Source organism: Theobroma cacao, chromosome 5, assembly GCF_053813885.1.
Source record: "Theobroma cacao isolate CCN51 chromosome 5, ASM5381388v1, whole genome shotgun sequence".
Classification (NCBI taxonomy): domain Eukaryota; kingdom Viridiplantae; phylum Streptophyta; class Magnoliopsida; order Malvales; family Malvaceae; genus Theobroma; species Theobroma cacao.
In genome coordinates this window covers 34,580,383-34,600,462 of record NC_142643.1, presented here as the reverse complement: position 1 = coordinate 34,600,462, position 20,080 = coordinate 34,580,383, and the positions used below count along the sequence as shown (strand labels likewise).

The window sequence follows — 20,080 nt, the reverse complement described above, 5'->3', positions numbered from 1 at the left end:
CAATATGTCTAGATTTTCCATTATACACTTGGCTATGTGCTTTTGCTAGAGTTACTTCACTACCACAACGGATAAAAAATGGAGAAACTGGTTTAGCCCATAAAGGCACACTATAAAGTAAATTTCTTAGTCATTCGACTTCCTTAGTGGTGGCAACTAATGCAATAAATTCGATTGCTATGGTAAAATCTGTTATACACATTTGTTTCTTAGACCTCCAAGAAATGGCACCTCCACTAAACATGAAGATATATTTGCTTGTGGAAGCATGATTTTCTAAAGCTGTAATCCAACTAGCATCTGAATATCTTTTTAGTACTAATGGATATCCATTATAGCAAAGTCCACAATTGATTGTTTTCTTAAATACCTTAGTATTTTATTTATGCTTGCTAATGCAAAATACTTGGATTACTTGTGTATTGACTTAATTTTCTAACAACAAATGTTATTTTTGGCTTTGTTCACGTTGTTACATACATTAGGCATTTAATTACCTTTACACATTCCACTTGTGCTATTGACTTATCTTTGTTGGGTGGTACCATCCATAGATTAGAATCAATTCAATGTCCTTCTTCATGATCATGCCCAGCTAGACATACCTTCACACATTTGTAACAATGAATCAAATTCATTACTTGGTCATAATTCTATAAAAGCACTTTTTGATTTGATGCACCTGGATCCAAAGGTAAATGACAATATACAATTACTTTTTGTTTCAAGTTTGTTGTATCTTGAAGTTCACCATCCAACCATTCCATTTGTTCTTTTCCAACAACTTCGTTGAACATAAGGAACCTTCTATCAAGGCCTTCTAATCCTTCTAGGCTATTTTTATCTAAATTCAGACTTTTTTTTTTAGGAATTTCAAGGCCTTCAATGTATTTGGATGATCATAAGGCCATCCGATTATACTGATATCATAGCCATCTAATACAACAAATCTGTATTCTGGTGTTGGTGAAAATTCATAGTAGCCATGACCACCACCACTAATAATTAGGTCATCAATAATGGAAGCAGCTTATCTCGTGGGAGATTGTAAAGACAATGATTTCTAATCATGTGATAGACAAAACCATTAAATTTTTTTTCAAACTCACCGACTACTTTATTCACAGCATTTAGAGATTGATCCTTGGGAAAATGTCCATCAACTATATCTCGAAAATTAATAATAAAATTAAGATTCTTTAGGTTGTTCTAACTCTTCACTGCTTTTTGCAAAATAAGAATACTACATCGATAATAGCAAAGAACCTCAATGAATAAGTGGCCGTTAGGGACATCAGCATACTAGACATAAAAAATAACGCCAAAGGAAAATAGAGGATGCATACCTTGCCCATTTGTTAATCTAGTTGCAAACCCCATGTAGAATTCACTGTTTAATTTTATGATTTTAGAAATTAATTATTAATCCGTAAAGCTTGCTATTAAACTAGTGATACAAAATTAGACCCAATGAACAAGAGAATTCTTATCCAATCCACAACCATCTATTAAAATCTAAAGCAATGTAAAAAGGAAAACAAACTCGTCAACCATTGCTTAAGTGAAGAAATTTTGATTGCTCACTTGGCCATTTAAGAAACTTCATTGCGTATATTCACCAACTAAAAAATTAACCTACCACACTGCATTGTAACAATGGTTTACTATAGCCAAAGAGCCAAATTAGGCATGTGCTTTTCAGTTTCTTCTGTCAATTGTTGCATAACGCGACTCTCAATAGAAAGAATGGCAACAACAAAAGATTTAGAATTTTAATCAGGGGTAGATTCTATGAGTAAAAATTAGCATAGTACTACGATTCATTTAAACTTCCATTTTATCAAAACAAGTTAACGACCTAACCTGGTCATACCAAACCTCAAAATTAGAAGCCAATTCCTTCAGTGTTCCACTTATAGCAACTATTTAAAACGAAATAAAACCTTAAGATTGTTAGAACACTAAACTAAAAAATGTCAAAAAAGCTTTAAGACATTTATCAATGCCACGGCCTTTAAGGTTTTATTCACCCACATTTGTAGTGTGTAAAAGAGTTACTAGTGTATAAACCTCAAAAATATAATGAAACCCAGTGATTGACTGCATTTTATACTGACAAAATCAATACACTAAGCACTCATTAGAGTATGTCAAAATTATCAAATTTCTATAAGATTTTTCTACGACAAAATGATATAGAAAAAAACTTGGAGAATCTTAAGAAAGAAATGAGAGATTGTTGTTATTGTTTTCTGTTGTACGTTCTATTACTTAAAAAAGGGTTATTTTTATAAGCTTAGGTGCCTATTCCTAACAAGTTATTTTTATAAGCTTAGGTGCCTATTCCTAACAAACACAATTGTTTTATTTCAAACAATCACAACTATTGGTTTGCTCCAACATACATGACACTTCCCTTATTTTCTTATTAATAACAAACATGACCCTTTCTTTATTTTCTAATTTTTAATCAACATAATTTTTCCTTTTATTGCAGCATAGGATTGTGTCCCATATTTATTTGAAAATGTCTAATAACTTGAAGATTGGATGCTTCTTTTGTATTTGGGGTTGATGTGATGTAGTCGAAAGATACAAATTTTATGGTTGTATTTAACACATTTGGTTGAGAAACCATGCTCATCACTAATGCCAAATATGATGACACCATTTCTTCTTCAAACTTGACTTTCCCATCCTTGTATAGCCCCATGATTTTGTCTTTCATGACAGAATATTTTTCTATAGGGTGACTAATCAAATGATGGTACTTGCAATAGTTAGGGTCATTTACTAGATCAGCTTTTTCAAGTCACTTCATCTTTAACAATTGAGTAAGCTTTGACTTTAGAAATTCTTCCAAGATTTCTACAACATCTAAGTTAGGGAAATGTACTGCTTATCTTTCCTTTCCTTTAAAGACAATTTCTTTTTATCTTGCAAAAAGCCAAACTTTATCTCCTAGGTTTTTTTTTGAGTTGGTAGTCATCTTGATGGGTTTGGTGTTCACAATCATAAACTATTTTCCTTCACCTTTATCTGTCAAAGTTTTGCCCCTTTTACAAACATCTTACTTGCCCTTCTTTGGTTCTTGCACTAGAGGTCTTTGATTTCTAGCTGTTAACATGCTTAACTCCATGACATGTACACGAGTAACTAATTGTTCAAAAGTTTTAGGCTTAATGCCTTGAAAAATGTAGCATCATCCCTAATTCATCCACTAAATGCACATATCAAGGGCTGATGACTTGAACAATCGCTCCTTGTAGTTAAGACTAAGATTTCTCCACCTATGGATGTAATTAATCACAGGTTCATTTTTTTCATTGATTTGGAGTTGTGAGTTCAATCATACTTAATACACGTCGAGTGCTATAGAAGCAATTAAGGAACTCACATTCTAGTTGCTATCAACTATCAATGGCCCCAAGCTTCAAATTAGTGTACCAATTGAAGGTGTTGCCTTTTAGAGAGCAAAAGAACTACTTACCATAAGATTTCCATCGATGCTAACATTGTTGCAAGTTTCCACAAAATGTGCAACATGTTGATGAGGATTTCCTTTGCTATCAAACTATTGGAACTTTAGTGGTTGATAGTTCTATAACATCCTCATGCAATCAATCCTTTAAAAGTATGGTTTCGCATAAGTGTAAGAAAATTAGGTGACACTTTCTGATAACTCTCTAATATAGAGTTATTTGGAATTAATTTTGATAGTAATTTAGCTTGATTCTTGTAGTAATGCATAAAAATTAGTATATTTTATTTAAATTATTTTAGGTTAGTTAATTTAGGTGAGTCAATCTAATTTTACTTAATTTTATACTTAATTCTGTGTTAATGTGAATAAGATAGGTTGTTATTGATTTATTTGTACTTTTGTAGGTTTAATGAAAGAAGAATTTTAATGAAAAAAGGAAAGCAATTTCAAAGTGCAGACTTTCACTGCACATATTTTGGTATTTTAATCATAACTCTCTCTACAGAGCTCTAAATTAGATGATTCTTTTGTCATTGGAAATATAAGAGAAAAAGCTACAACTTTTATGTTTACCACTTTGCCTAGTTCAGCCTAAAAAGTGGTCAAAAATCTTTTCGAAATTGGAGTACTGTAGTAGTCCTAGAACAATTACAATTTTTGCTATTTAAATTGTCAAGGCCGCGACTTTGGAGGTAGTAGGCCGTGGCCCACGGAGTTTGATAAGGAAATCTTGATTGGATTTGACTTTTTTCTTTATCGAACTTGGCCTAACTTTAAAGCCCTATAAAAATAACTTTTCGAAGGACTTTTAAAAGGGAAAAAAATACCAGATTGACAACTGAGAGTCAAGCCACAAAGTCATTAAAGTTAAGAAGAATTTGAAAAATTCAAAGAGATTTGGAAATCAAGAATACAATTCTTGGGTTTTTCTATCTTTTTGTTATTCTCTTATTTTCTTGGTTTGTTTTTAATGTTTAAATTTTATTTGATGATGATGTGTGACTTGATGGAGAACTAAATTGTTTATCTAAGATTATGATTGAACTCAATATGTAATCTGATTTATTTATTTCTTTTTTGCTTACCTTTAATAGATTTAAGTTGTTTATTTTATTATGTTCTTAATACTTCTAGTTGACTGACCACCAATTAGATTGAATTGAAAACCTAGGTTAAACTTTGACGAAAGAGATTTAGGTAGACCTTGAATAAAATAACGTATGATCGAATGCACTTAGTTGATTAGATGGTTTGATTTGCATATAAGATAGACATACACTTATAAGCCATACGTAGCTTAAATTAAAGTGCAAACTTAATGAATCTTTCTTAAATTTAATTTGTATAAATATATAGTAAATTAATTGAGAGAGGTATTTTTATGAGAAACTCGATAAAGATTTGTAAATAAATTAGGACTCTAGGTTAACAACTTAATCCATTAAACTGAGTTAAGAGAAAAAGACAATATTCAAATGAAGTATTGAGGGACATTATAATTTTTGTTCTAGTAATCTCTAGAAGTTAATAAAATAATTTTGCTAATATATTTTAGATTACTTTAGTTATTAGTTTATTAGTTTTAAGTTTAATTTTAATTGTTTATATAAAATTAGGGTGTGTTAATTTTAGTAGTTAACAATAAGAATTAATTCAATTCTCTGTGAGATCGACACTCTACTTATCACTATATTATCTTTGCAATACGTATTCTTGCATGGGTAAAAAATTGAACAACACTTTCCACCAATTCGTTGATGAATTCCTTCAATTGGTTTGCCGTGACCACTTTATTGGCTTTTTGTTGAGGATTGTTTTCCACTTCTGTAATGGAATTCTCATCATTTTCTTGAATATTTTGGCATTGATTTTGGCTAAGAGCAACCTATGTCTTTCCAATAAAGTTGTTAATTTTTGCTATCATCAAGGCAACTTGCTCATCATTTTCTCTAATGCTTGTCGTCAAAGATTTTAAAGTCTTCGCAAGAAGTGCAACATGTTTTTCTAGAGATGTCGTGCCAGTTGTCATAACAGCCATCACTCTAAAATTTGCTTTTGAAGAGGAACTGTGTCGAGGGAATGAAAGAACAAAGCTACTATTTGAATAATCATCTTGTTCCTTGCATGAGAGTTAAAGATTTGTACTTGATCCTTTGGAGGAAGCAAGTTGCAGAGCAAAGATTTCTTCTAAACTTGGAGAAGAAGCATCAAATAAAAGATTTTGGTTCAGCACTACAGAAGTTTGCTTATACAATTCAGTAAGAGCTTTTGTCCTTTTCATAATACCATATGGATGAAATGGAATATTTGTGCTTGATGATGAATCTTGAGAAATTGCAAGATTTGCTTGAGCAGTTTTGACAGCTAGTTTGCTAACGAGGTTCTTCTTTGAGAGCCATTGCAATTTGGAAATTTGAGATTTTGAAGAAAAGACATGACAGGTAAAGATTGTCCCATTGAGTGTGTTAGAAATTTATATACACAAATTTTGTATCAAAAATTAGATTAGAAATTCTAAGACAAATAACAAATATTTATCATACGTAGAGTCTACAATCTTTGATATTCTTTGATAATCTATGACTTGGTCTGATTCTTCGTGTGTCAAGGATCTACGGCTTAATCTTAAATTTAATTTCTTTGAATTTACTTCAAAATTATATTAATTTGGTTAGAGATAAATTATGATGAATCATAGATAGTCTTTTGATTGGTCAAACTTTGAAATCTTGAGTTTTGATTGATCGAATTTACATCTTATTTTCAAATTATCTTAATTTTTAGAGATAAATTAAATGACTAAAAGGTAAAAAGTAAATTTCAATTAATCAAAATTTAAATATTGTCTCTAAATTATGTTGATTTGTTTAGAGATAAATTTGATAATCAATAAGTAAATTTTAATTGTTTTAATTATATATTTTTGAGATAATTTAACTAATAATTAATTATTTTATGACGATTTCAAATACACATGGTTACATTATCCGACTTGTAAATTTATTAATTTTAGACGTGATATTTTGAAATTGAATAAAAATTTTCGCTTTCTTGGAGCAAAAAGCAAAAAATGCAAGTTGCTTCACGGGTTGCCATCGCTGTTAAGAGGGAGCTTTTATCGATCTCAAACCAAACCAGTCATGTTTAGGGCGAATGGGTGGCCCCACAGTACAGAGTAGCAGCATCTGATTTATCTGCCGCCACCGCAAGGGCTCGCTTACCTTTCCTAAATTAAATTAAAGGCTTTAGCTCAAACGCTCAATCATTCCAACCACAGAAAGGAAAAGAAAATGCTAATAACAATAATAAATGCATGAAGAGAAAATAATAAAAAAAATTTTCCAGAAGAAGACAGAACAACGACCCACCAAACTAGTAGCAGTTGCGTTACATTTACATTGAAGCCTACGAAACCACCCCTCTCTTCGCTTGTACCTGTCGGCAGCCACACGAGAGCGTGTCCGTCTCTCTGGTCCTTTTAGTCTTTCACAGAGCATAAAAGCAAACCCAAACGAAAACGGAAACGAAAACAAAAAGAGAGTTCAAAATAGTGAAGCAGCTGGCTCCATTTTTAGAGTCAAGCAATGAGTCAAGCTGACACTGAGGAACAGAAGTGAAGATCTACGCAAGAATTTAGCTTTGAAATTTCTAGGCAGAAGATCAAATGTTGGTCCAAGACCGTACAGTTCCGAAATCTCCGAAACGTCCCCAGATCAGAACCCTCCCTACACTTCAACAAGGCAGGTTCGCTGAACCCAAAAACCTCGATTTCTCCACATGGGTTTCTGAGAATTTTTACAGAATCATCACAATCTTTGTGCTAATTTCCACCATTGCCGCCGTTTTCTTCCTCTACACCTCCACCAACACGGCTTCCCTCCTTTGCCTCCAATCTCAGACCCAACACGCCATCGATTCCATATCTCTCCCTCAACTCAAATGGAATTCAATCAAACCCATTGCTGACAAAACGTCGCCGTACGCTAATTTCAGATCAGAGCAATGGGTGGTTGTCTCCGTTTCAAATTACCCGTCTGACGCGTTGAAAAAGATGGTGAAGGTTAAAGGGTGGCAGGTTTTGGCAATCGGGAATTCGAGGACACCCAGAGATTGGAGCTTAAAAGGTGCTATTTTTCTGTCATTAGATATGCAAGCTAATTTGGGTTTTCGTGTTGTGGATCATTTGCCTTATGATTCTTATGTTAGAAAAAGTGTTGGTTATTTGTTTGCGATTCAACATGGTGCTAAAAAGATCTTTGATGCTGATGATCGGGGGGAAATAATTGATAATGATTTAGGGAAACATTTTGACGTGGAATTAGTAGGGGAAGGAGCTAGGCAAGAAGTTATATTGCAGTATAGTCATGATAATCCTAACAGGACTGTAATCAACCCTTTTATTCATTTCGGGCAACGGTCAGTTTGGCCTAGGGGATTACCATTGGAAAATGTGGGTGAAATTGGACATGAGGAATTTTACACTGAGGTTTTTGGTGGGAAACAGTTTATACAACAAGGGATTTCAAATGGGTTACCGGATGTTGATTCTGTGTTTTATTTTACTAGGAAGTCACGTTTGGAAGCTTTTGATATTAGGTTTGATGAGCATGCACCGAAAGTGGCATTGCCTCAAGGTATGATGGTGCCATTAAATTCATTTAATACGATATATCATTCATCGGCATTTTGGGCCTTGATGCTCCCTGTTTCTGTTAGTACAATGGCTTCAGATGTGTTGAGGGGTTATTGGGGACAGAGGCTTTTGTGGGAGATTGGTGGTTATGTTGTTGTGTATCCAGCTACAGTTCACCGGTATGACAGAATTGAGGCATACCCCTTTTCAGAGGAGAAGGATCTTCATGTGAATGTGGGTCGTTTGATTAAATTCTTGGTGTCGTGGAGATCAAATAAGCATAGGTTGTTTGAGAAGATATTGGAATTGAGTTATGCTATGGCAGAAGAGGGGTTTTGGACCGAGCAGGACGTAAGGTTTACTGCTGCTTGGCTTCAGGACTTGCTTGCTGTGGGTTATCAGCAGCCAAGGTTGATGTCATTGGAATTGGACAGGCCACGGGCAAATATTGGTCATGGGGATCGAAAAGACTTTATTCCTCAGAAATTGCCATCTGTTCATCTAGCGGTGGAGGAAACAGGGACAGTTAGTTATGAGATTGGGAATTTGATTCATTGGAGGAAGAACTTTGGAAATGTTGTGCTTATCATGTTCTGCAGTGGTCCTGTGGAACGTACTGCCTTGGAGTGGAGATTGCTTTATGGGCGAATATTTAAAACTGTGGTTATTTTGTCTGCACAGAAGAATTCAGATCTTGCTGTCGAAGAAGGTCAATTAGATGAAATTTACAAGTAAGTTGCCACAAGAATCATTTCTTACCCTTGACATAATACTTTTGTTTTATCACTTTAGTTGTCTATGATGCTTCTTGCTTATCATTTCAATTGTTGAATTTGTCTTACTTTTCTTCTCTTTTGTATTTTTGGGGAACAAAGTTATATTCTGGTTTACTAGATACCTTTCCTGGCCATTAGAGCATTGATTCGCCTGAGTTTCTTTTGTCCTTAGCTGGGCAGGGAGATTTTTGCAAAATACCTCCAGATAAATTGTTGTTTAAAACGTTGGACAAACTGAATCTGGTTATCAATTATTAATTGCAATATTATTTGTAGAGAACAATTATTAGTTGCAGTGAATTGGGACATCCAGTTTTCATAAATGCACTTGATCCATGGAAAACTAATATGAAAGTGTCTTGATTTTCTTTCATGTGCCTTTTACAGAAACATAGTTGGCAGTAAATGCATGCATGAGATAGTGAAGCAAATGATATTGTGTTTTACAGAAGATGAAGTCGTGTAAAAATTGATTAATTTCGTTTTATACTTGGATTATTCTTCATATTGAATGTCTTAACCTTTGATTTTCTGTTGATCTTGATTCTTTTAATTATATTGTAAAATTGGAGGTGCAAATGTAGTGCAATTTAGAGACTACTAAATAAGAGGCTGTCATATATTAGGTAGTGGAGGTTGATATTGAATTTTTTTTGTTTGTTGTATGAAGCAACTTTTATACTGAGAATCATTTTATTTGAATTTGAAAATGAAAAATGAGTCTCTTTATGGTAGATGATTGATCCATAACATACTAATTGCCAATTGGGTGGCCCCTACTCTGATTAGCAGTTTCCATATTCAGGCAGGGTTTTGTTTTTGATATGACCATTCATTGGAAGCTATTAACTCAAAATATACTGGATGTACTTTTTAAGTTGGATTTGACTTGAAGTTTTTGCAAATGGCCTTTTTTTAGCCTTAGGGGAATGGAAGTTATACTATAAAGAGTCCTTGCATGAAGTAGATGTATTATTTGAAGCTGGGATTTGCTACATTGTAATTGGTCCTTGCTGATTCCTGATAGTATCATTAGACATTTTAAAATCTCGAAAATGGCCATCTTTTCTGATTTCTCCCATGATCCTTGACAATCTGTTCCTTTCTTGCCAAGCCACATCTCCTTTTAATTCAAAGTACTACCTGTGCTTTCCCTTGCTAAATCATAGCCAGGCTCCCTCTTCTACCGTCACTAAGGCTTTGCTTGGTAGGAAGGATTGAGTGGAAAACTTTTCAATCTAAGGCCCAATATTCATAATTACTGTCCTATTTTATAGCATAACCATCGGATTTAGAATTTTTCTCATCGTCCCTACTCAAAGCCTTAGAAAAATTTAATGCCCATCAATATTATTTTCTGAATAAATTAGTTGTATAAACAATTAATCATCTCTTTGAAGAAGTTATCTTATACTGCAATTGGAGTTTTATTAATTATATTGCAATACAATGTGTTTCTGTTTACTTATTTTTGTTAAAGTGTAAGTTAGGTTTGGTAATATGTCAATTAAGTTGTTCGTGTGTTCCTTTCTTCTGAGTAAAGTCTTCCTAAAGGCAGCAAATTGTTGTTATGTGGTCAATTGATGGTTGATAATCATGGAAACTATAGCAGTTAAGTGATAACCTACCTGTTTTATTTGTATTGAGTCATCCTGTAGTCATGTTAAACCAGAATTACTTGTACAGGGCATCTTTCATTTTTTACTAATTATCTCTTAACATTTGTTTTAGGCATCTGCCCAAGATATTTGATCGGTTTTCTAGTGCAGACGGCTTTTTATTCCTTGAAGATGATACCATTCTTAATTACTGGAATCTACTACAGGCAGACAAGACTAAGCTATGGATTGCAGATAAGGTACCAAAGCTCTGCCTTTTCTCTTAGCATTTATTTTCTTTTGACTCTTGACATGTTATTTTAAATATTTAAAAAACTAGTTGGGTAAGCCTTTTGAGACCTACTTGGCTATGTTTCTTTAACCATTCACATGATTATTAATTGTTCTAGCACTTATTTGTTTCTTGCAATAGTTTTTCATTTGCCATTTATTTGAAGGGAACAGTTTGAATTGTTATGTCTGTTTATGCATGTAAATAACAATATAATCTTACACAATATTTACACAATATGAAGCACTATGTTCCAAAAAGACGAAAATTGTTTATTTTGAGTAACTACAAAGTCACTGTTTTACTTTTCCTCTCAATTTCATGGGAATAAGGTATCCATGTCTTGGACTACTGCATCAACCAATGGAAATTCAGATTGGTATTCAAAGCAAGCGGACATGGTAAAGAAAGTTGTTAGTACAATGCCAGTTCACTTCCAAGTGAATTATAAAGAAGTTGTAAGGAGTGATCAGAGCCTCACAATTTGCAGTTCTGAGATATTCTACATTCCTAGGCGCTTTGTAGCAGACTTTGTTGATCTTGTTAATCTGGTTGGGCATCTAGAAATCCATCAAAAGGTTGCCATACCCATGTTCTTTTTGTCAATGGATTTGCCTCAGAATTTTGATTCAGTGCTTAGTAAAATGGTGTATAAGCAGGACCTACCTTCAACTAATTCTTCTTCAACACATTATTCTGCACAAGCAGCTGCGGTGCATCCATGGAAGGTGTCAAGTGAACAGGAATTCATAAAGCTAATCAGAATAATGGCTGAAGGTGATCCTCTCCTAATGGAGTTAGTTTGAAGGTGGAAGAAGTGCAGTAGTGAGGAGGAAAGAAACATGTACCTACATTTGTAACTGTAATACCAAATACTGTTTTTTGTTTTTTTTTTTCTTTTTATTTCCTTAATTTTTTCAGGGGAAGGGGTGTTCTTTTTGTAACTTCTCTGTAGATTTACCTTTGTATGATTCATTTACTGGTTGGAGATTCCCTCCAAAGAGAAAATGTGTTCATCCTGTTCTTTTGAGCTCATGAATATATGAGTGGAAAATGTCCATTGCCAATCCTGCTTTGCTGATTTTAATGATTTTCATTCAGGAATTGCAGATCCATTTTCTTGGATTCTTCGCCTTTTCTGACTGTGGTCTTCCTAGACAGACATCTGGAATCCTGTTTCCTGAAGTTGAAATAAAAATACCCTAAAAATTACTACCTTATAATAAATAAAATTAAATCTGAACATATTAATGTTTTCCTTTTCCTCTCTCTCTCTTTTACATTAAAAAATTAAATTAAATTAAAAATTAAAAAAATAACATAAAAAATAAAAAATAAAAAATTACATTAAAATTTTGGTTATAAATTATAAAAAAAATAAAATTTAAAATCAAATTAAAACTTTAATTATAAATATCAAATCAATGTGACTCCAAATATTCATCAAAATTTTTTTAAAAATTCAAAATTTTCACTTCAAAAAAATTTACTTATTTGGAAAAATTACATTTATTTATTTGTTTTCTTCGATGTAGAGTAGTTCAGCATATTCAATATCCCAAATCTTTCTAGTTTCCCTAAAGTTGTGGCCTCCAACCTAAAATTTCCAACTGATTTATATCTTCTTTATATTGTTTTACTTGTTACACTACCATCTACTTAACAGATTCATTTGATTTTTGAACTACATTATTTCTGAAATAACCTTTTATTTCACAATATACTAAAGACCAAAACCTGCTTATGCAAATTGTCCTATAGATTTGAAAATGCAAGTTATAGCAAATGGAGGATGAGATGACTCATGAAATTGACATCATCACAGAGCAAAGTTTTTTATAATTAACAATTTGACATTCCATAAGTTCCTGACGGTTGTTTCAGCTCATCCCCTAGGGAAGGGCCCAAGTAAATAATCAGTGTGAATACATATTTGCAACTCCTGAACCTATTTGTTTACAGTTCATCGGTCAATGCCTTCGATCTTGTCTTCAACTTCAGAATACAACTGCCTCAACCTCTCAATATTGTCCTCCGAAGTTTCCCAATAACCACGTCCATTGGCCTCCAGGAATGTTTGCACCAACTTCCGGAATGAGTTTGGATTGGTGCTCATGAGCCTATTCAACATATTCTCATCTTGAATGAACGTTGAATTAGCCTCTTCGTACACCCAGTTATCGACCTGTCCAGAAGTTGCACTCCACCCTACAGTATTAGTAAGGCGCTTCTCAATTTCACGGACTCCTTCATAGCCACTTGACATCATTCCTTCGTACCACTTGGGGTTCAACAACTTGGTTCGTGCATCTAGTCTCACGGTTTCAGAAAGAGTTCGAACCTGCAAATTGGAGCGTAGTAGGCACAGTGAAACGTGTATTCATGGTAATTAGAGTTGCAGGATCAGCATAAAATGTTGCAAGTCTCGGATACAATCCTATATGTTGTCTAACATTCAGAGGAAAATGTAACCGTGCACACCTGGGCATTAGCTGTGGTAGTGTCTGCAATGTATGCACTAGGCTTCTTTCCATCCTTCCGTAGGTTCTGTACTAGATTTGTTGGATCGGAGTCAAAGTAGTGACTCACATCAGTGAGTGAAATTTCTGATGAATCAAGATTTTGGAATGTGGCATCTGCTGTGCTTAAAGCCATCTCGAAGACTTTCCTTTTCTCAGTCATGCCTGCACCAGGGGCATCACAGTCAAAAGCAAAAGATTTCCGGCTCAAGTACATATCTTGGAGCTGCTTCTCATCATTCCATGAGGAGTTTTCAACAGCCAGGTTGACATTGGAGGAGTAGGATCCTGAGGCGTTGGAGAAGACCCGTGTTGCAGCTTCTCTAACCTCAATCCCCAAGGCTTGGGCTTGCTCAAATGCATGCTTCCTTACATAGTTCTGCTCCACTGGTTCATCCAATTCAGCTACCATCTTCACAGCTCGATCAAGGAGGTTCATCTGTCAACCAAAAATTAGAAATTAGAACGCAAAATCATAAGGAAAGACAGAAAAAATGATGAGACAGAAATGAAGCTTAAACAGTTTGACGCCAAAAATAATTGACACACCACTGGTTTAAATCCTGTTTTTAAGATAACTCTGAGACTGTTAGAAAAATGCAATCTCTATGCATGGATTAGTGTATGACATTTCCTTTTTTTTTAGATAGTAGGACTAATACCTGATTTATGAATAGATCTCTGAAAACTCCAGAGCAATTAACAACAACATCAATCCTGGGCCTGCCAAGCTCTTCAAGACTAACTGCTTCCACCCTGTTGACTCTACCAAATGTATCAGCCACTGGCCTCACTCCAATCATCCACAAGACTTGACCCAGTGACTCACCGTAAGTTTTAATATTATCTGTTCCCCATAATACAAGTGCAATGGTCTCTGGATACTTTCCCCCATTGTCAACCTTCTGTCTTTCAATTAACCTATCTACCACAATTTTTGCACTCTGCATTGCAGCTGCTGTTGGAATAGCTTGTGGATCCAATGCATGAATGTTCTTTCCTGTTGGCAACACTTTAGGATTTCTAATTGGGTCACCACCCGGCCCAGGTTCAACATATTTCCCCTCCAATGCTTGTTTTAAACTGCCCAACTCATTATCAGCAACAACCAGCTTCAAACACTCTCCTAGGAACTCAAACAATACTCTAAGATTTTCCCTATCTGCACGGTAGAATTTCGTGCTTGACAAGTACTGAATCCAGGGTTCATTGATACCAAACCCGAGGATAGAGCTCAACTTATCAGCCACATCAACAACTTGACCCTTCTTGTTGGTCGTTCGCTCCACAAAAGCAGAAATTGCACCACGTGAGGCCTCAGTAATTTGCCGCAGAAGCTCTACATCCTTCAAGATTCCTTTATCACTTCCTCTGTACACATCCTCTATGTTTCTTCCAACAGACCCAGCTAATATAGCTGGCAGTGATATAATTGCATCTTCAGGACGGTCCAACGCAGCAATGTTGACCAATGTTGCAACTGCTTCCATGGCAGATGGCGGCTCACCAATGACATGAAGCCCGCATGGCAAAAGTCGGGACTCAATCTCCATGATCTTGGAATATACTTTTCCAACCACAAGATCCCGTTCTTTTGCTGAAATTTCCTCTCCCTCGTCAGGAAGTTGCACATCTTTGTCAAGATTGCATTGTTTAGCTGTGCTGATAATTGAATTAACTATTTGTTGCCCACGACCTGAGTCTTTAAGGGACTGGTATGAGGAGATGAGTTCACTTAATTGCTTGAGTCCCTTGTAAAGCCCAGCATTTTCAGCTGGAGGAGTCAGATAGCTAATGGTATTAGCATAACTACGGCGCTTGGCTATGGTAGCTTCAGATGGGTTGTTAGCAGCATAGTAATAAACATTGGGAATATTCCCAATAAGACTATCAGGGTAACAAACATCACTCATTCCCACCTGTTTTCCAGGCATAAATTCAAGTGATCCATGAGTACCAAAATGAAGAACAGCATCAGCTTTGAAAATCTTCTCAACAAAGGAGTAATATGCTGCAAATCCATGATGTGGGCTAGCTGATTTGGAGAAAAGCAGCCGCATAGGATCACCCTCATAACCAAAAGTAGGCTGGACTCCAATGAAGACATTACCATACTGCTTTCCATATACCAAAAGATTCTCTCCATCAGAATTCAAATTTCCAGGAGGTTTACCCCAGTTTTCCTCCAAAGCAGTAGCATAGGGAGTAAGGCCTTGGTACTCGCGGACACTCATTTTATAAGCAACGTTCAGATTAGGGCTGTTAAATTGTGCCTCCTTGTCATGTATTACATCTTCAATTAAAGCTTCAGCAGTCTCTGGAAGGCCTTCAACATTGTAACCATCTTTCTCTAGGTCTTTCAGAACTGAATAGATGGAGGCAAAAACATTAAGGTAGGCAGCTGTGCCAACATTTCCTTTGTCGGGAGGGAAGCTGAATACAGTGATTGCCAACTTCTTCTGAGTCTGCAACGATCATACACTTATCATAAAAACTCCAAAAAGAGCAGGGATGTGCTAAACAGAAATATAAGGAAACCAGCAACATTAATAAGGTCTAGAAGGCCAATCAAATAAATCAACAGCATATTCTCAAGTTTTATAAAGTTGTGTGTCATAGAATGTGGAGAAAGAAAAAGGATATTTTAGTTTCAATCATCATAATCACCATCAAACACATATTGTAAACAAGTGATTGATGAAATGGCAATCATGACTAATTTAAGATTTTATACACCTATATTGTTTATTGAAGGTCATTTTTAGGTAAATGTGAGAAAAAAACTCCATTATTAAAGGTTTGACAAGTAGATTTAACTAGTAAGCGATAGTATCTTAAATAGATTACATAGACATCATCATTAGTCATTACACATATATGTTCTGTATTATCTAAAATAGATTACATAGACATTATCATCAGTCATTACACATATATGTTCTGTAGACTCAAAACTTTTGCTGTTAATTTAAGCCTTTTGGTTAATTATTTTACATCTATGATCTCTTGGAAAACAATAGAAGCCATATAATGTGTATAGATTGGAAATTTATGTAGCGTAAAAGCAAATACCTTGGATTTCCTTTTCAGTTCAGCCCACTTGATTGCTCGGGTGCAGAGCTGCTCCACCCTCTTGTGAAGAGCGTGTGATTTCCCTGCAGTTAAAACACGATTTTACTTGAACTCTGAAAGCAATATTTACTTGAGTCCAAAGCCATATATGAGACAGAAAATAACTGTAAGTGGAGGATGCGACAGCAACAAAGAGGCCTCCTAAGATAAAGCAACAGACAACATGGCACAACTAGTGTAATAAAAGCATAGCAGATAAAGGCATAGCTCGAACACCATATTTTAGGCACTTGTCTAAATTCCAAAAGGAGGAAAAAATCCTCTTTTTATCTTCATCTAAATGTATTGTACGGTATCAACAAGAATTTAAGTACACAAACCAAACAAGTTATGACAATTAAAAAAAAGGCAAAATAAATCATTAAATAAGAGTCATTCTAAAGTGGGTCACTTCACTTGCCTGTTCTAGGGTCACGGCCGGCAAAAACGATAGGCTCCATGCCTCCATCCAACTCTGGAAGTGCCACTTGCAGAGCTACTTGAATGGGATGTAGCCCCAAAGTACTGTTTAGCCACTCCTCCGTTGTTTGAAAAACCAAAGGCAGTGCAACAATGTAAGGAACATCCAGCTTCATCAGTGCCTCAACAGCCCTTGGATGGTCCTGCCTAGCAGGTCCCCCAACGAGAGCAAAGCCGGTTAATGACACCACCGAATTCACCATTGGCTTCTTGGTAACTGGATCGATCAAGAACCTCTCAACTGGTCCAGAAAAATCAAGTCCACCAGCAAAAATTGGTATCACTTTTGCCCCTCTTGCCTCTAACTCCATAATCGCAGCTACATAGTGGCTCTCATCACCAGTAACAATATGACTCCTTTGCAAAACCAATCCAATTACTGGTGCATTAGGCCCCCTAAGCTTCTCATTAACATCCCTCCTGGTACCATACCAATTCAAATACTCCTTCACGTCATCATACATAGAAGGAGCTATTGGGTGCCAAATCCCACTGTCCAAGAACAAAACTGGATCTGAATAGTCAATCTTTGTCCCTTTGAGTGCTGGCACATAAGAGCCTGATATCATTTTCAAGAAATTCTGAAGATTATCAGGTGAACCACCAAGCCAAAACTGAAGACTCAATATGTAAAGCCTAGCATCTTGTGCCTTATCACTAGGCAAGTATTTCAAAACCTTAGGCAATGTCCTTACAAGCTTCAACATACTATCAGCAAAACCTGCTCCTTGCTTCTTTCTCTTGAATAACTTAAAAAATGGACTCTTTGATTGACCAAGCTGTGACATACTAAAAGAACCCAACTTGTTTAGCCTCATTACTTCAGGCATTGAAGGGAACACCAAAACAGCATCAAGCCTATCCCTTTCTTTCTCCACAGCAGCCTTTACTTTCAATGCAAGCTCCTCAACAAAAATCAAAGACCCAATAAAGATATTCGCATCTTCGAGATCTTTACAGAAGGTTTTATAAGTACTTTCATCTCTAAGCTCCTCAACCAAGTAACCAACAACTTCAAATAAAGCAAAGTTGGAAGTTTGGTTCAAGGACTGGACTGCATTCGAAAGGGAAGACTGGTACTGAGCTTCCAGGACAACGTAGACAATTTTGACAGTGGGGAGATTGTCTTTCTTTTCTGGCACAATTCTACGAACTTCTGGTGTTGTTTGAGTGAAAAGGCCATTGCCAGTTACTGCACATTTTACTTTCAAGGAAGATTTTGAGTTGGGCTGGTTGTTGGTTTTCTTGGGAAGAAATGAGTGAAGAAAGAAGTGTTTTTGAGAAAGAGAAGAAATTTGGTCAGGCTTGGAAGACGGCAGAGTGAAGGGTGAAGACACTAAAGAAGCCATTGTTGGGGATACTCTGTAGCAACTAAAACAGAGCAATCTGCTTTACTAGGAGAAACGAAGAAGAAAAAGAGCAACGACAAGACAGAGAAGAGAATAGTGAACAAAACATATGAATTTCTCAGGCTGTCTCTCTGCTCCTGTTTCTGTTTGGGATTTTGGGGTGTTGCCGCTTCAGCTTCTGCCTCTTCTCCCTGTTTCTTTCGTTTGGGTGCTGAAAGCTTCGCTGGTTTTATATTTTTTTCTGTGGACAGGGGAATTTTGAGAATTGAAATATGGTTAGTTTTTATGGTTAGTGGTGGGAGAAAGGAACACGTGGCATGTGGGTTTACGAGGGGTTGCAATTGGAGCTATTTGTGAGGATGAGTTTGTTTCGAGGTCGGTTCTCAGCAAGGAGGGAGGGGGACAGAGAGAGAAAATGGGGGTGTCTAACTTATCTATCTTTTGGGGTTGCGGTGATGGAGTTTCCTGAATTGTGATTGGTTGAGTTGGATTTCGAAAAGTGCTACAAGGGAAGGCCGAGGGTGGATAACGAGAGAGAAGAGATATTGACAAGATTTTTCTCAGAATGTCTTCCTCTTCCTGGCTTGTGAAAAGATTTTCATAATTGAGCTTGTGATTCTCAGTGAAAAGCAACTGATTTTTTTTTCTTTTTATGTGGTGATGTGAATGGGACCAGGTCTCACAGCTTTTAGCCAAGTGACATGTACCTACTTCTGGTCCTATCTGCACTTCTTCATTCAACGCTAAGTCTCCCATCAATGTCTTAATTAAACTAAAAAAAGAAAAGAAGGCCCTTCAATTCACTAATAATAATATGTAGCCTTTCAGCAGAAATATCAACAATCCAAACCATTTAAATTCTTAATTTTTGGGCTCTGGTCATCGGGAAAAGCAATGAAAAATAAGAATTATGTCCAGATTTAAAGGTGTGATTGTGCTTTAAAATTACCATTCAAGCATGATTTTTGGTTTTGTGATTAAAAATTAATTTATTATAATTTTTATTCTATTTGGCATTATATTTTAATAAGTTTCGAGTAAAGAGAAATGATCATTATTTTCCTGCAACAGGTACATACTGTTAGACTCAGACATAATATTCGTTGCACAGTTAAAGATATCTTGAATTTACAAAGTGATAATTTTGTTTTTATAAATGGAAAATATGGATTTGTATGAATAGCACTTGTAACATCCTTGAATCTTTTAAAATGCAAAAATCAATGAACATGGAAGGACAACACTTACATTAACACCTAGAGCATAAGCCCAGAGGTCCGTACGTAAAGGGTGTGGTCCCGTCACCCGTCGCTGTTTTCTCCAGATGTATTTATGGCCTACAACAGGCCACACCTCCAACCTACGTTTCACCTTGCTTTTATTGTCAAACTTCACTAGCGATTGTCAATCAGATATCGATGAACGATTTCAACTCATCCGTATTGATAACCATATATAAAAGGGTAAAATATCTTACCCTAAATTTTTAAAATAATTACAAAAAAATTATTAATTTTTAAAATAAATATTTTATTTTAACAAAATATTTTTCGTTAAACATATAAATTTGTTAATATTTCTATCAATTTACTGATATGTTACAAATGAAAAGATAATTTTATTTTTAATTAATTTTTGTAATTATTATTATATAATTTTTTTTATTAATTAAAAAAAATTCCTCAGCAAGGGAGCATCGAAGCTTCCCTAGGGAGCCTCGATAAGAGAGCCCCTGGTGCTTCCTTTTCTTGGAATTGGTGTTCTTTTTTTAATTTTTTTAAAAAATATAATAATAATTTTTAAAATTAATATAAAATGATATTTTAGTATTTTTTAAA

General features: G+C 35.2%; 2 protein-coding genes and 1 pseudogene across 2 annotated transcripts; 1 reads left to right on the top strand and 2 right to left on the bottom strand.

Moving 5' to 3' along the window:
- Positions 1-464: 464 nt before the first annotated feature.
- LOC108661983 (manganese-dependent ADP-ribose/CDP-alcohol diphosphatase-like) lies at positions 465-1,380 on the bottom strand (annotated as a pseudogene).
- Positions 1,381-6,820: 5,440 nt separating this feature from the next.
- On the top strand, positions 6,821-11,850 carry LOC18598929 (putative glycosyltransferase STELLO2). Its single transcript, XM_007028673.3, has 3 exons — positions 6,821-8,848; positions 10,625-10,751; positions 11,116-11,850. Exons 1-3 carry the CDS (start codon positions 7,149-7,151, stop codon positions 11,587-11,589), a joined length of 2,301 nt encoding a protein of 766 aa, XP_007028735.3. The 5' UTR covers positions 6,821-7,148; the 3' UTR covers positions 11,590-11,850.
- A 743-nt stretch (positions 11,851-12,593) lies between these two features.
- GUN5 (magnesium-chelatase subunit chlH, chloroplast, putative / Mg-protoporphyrin IX chelatase, putative (CHLH)) lies at positions 12,594-18,429 on the bottom strand. The gene is made up of 5 exons (XM_018121364.2): positions 16,835-18,429; positions 16,375-16,457; positions 13,965-15,767; positions 13,265-13,741; positions 12,594-13,124 (listed from the first exon to the last, which is right to left on the bottom strand). Exons 1-5 carry the CDS (start codon positions 18,240-18,242, stop codon positions 12,747-12,749), a joined length of 4,149 nt encoding a protein of 1,382 aa, XP_017976853.2. The 5' UTR covers positions 18,243-18,429; the 3' UTR covers positions 12,594-12,746.
- Between the last annotated feature and the right edge of the window lie 1,651 nt (positions 18,430-20,080).

What these genes read in the sequence shown, in the direction of transcription:
- LOC18598929 (XM_007028673.3), top strand. Translation starts at nt 7,149, where the DNA reads ATGTTGGTCCAAGACCGTACAGTTCCGAAATCTCCGAAACGTCCCCAG. An exon ending in CAATTAGATGAAATTTACAA is followed by an intron (nt 8,849 to 10,624) that starts GTAAGTTGCCAC and finishes CATTTGTTTTAG; the next exon opens with GCATCTGCCCAAGATATTTG. An exon ending in AGCTATGGATTGCAGATAAG is followed by an intron (nt 10,752 to 11,115) that starts GTACCAAAGCTC and finishes CATGGGAATAAG; the next exon opens with GTATCCATGTCTTGGACTAC.
- GUN5 (XM_018121364.2), bottom strand. Translation starts at nt 18,242, where the DNA reads ATGGCTTCTTTAGTGTCTTCACCCTTCACTCTGCCGTCTTCCAAGCCT. An exon ending in AACTGAAAAGGAAATCCAAG is followed by an intron (nt 15,768 to 16,374) that starts GTATTTGCTTTT and finishes TGATCGTTGCAG; the next exon opens with ACTCAGAAGAAGTTGGCAAT. An exon ending in GAGATCTATTCATAAATCAG is followed by an intron (nt 13,742 to 13,964) that starts GTATTAGTCCTA and finishes TTTGGTTGACAG; the next exon opens with ATGAACCTCCTTGATCGAGC.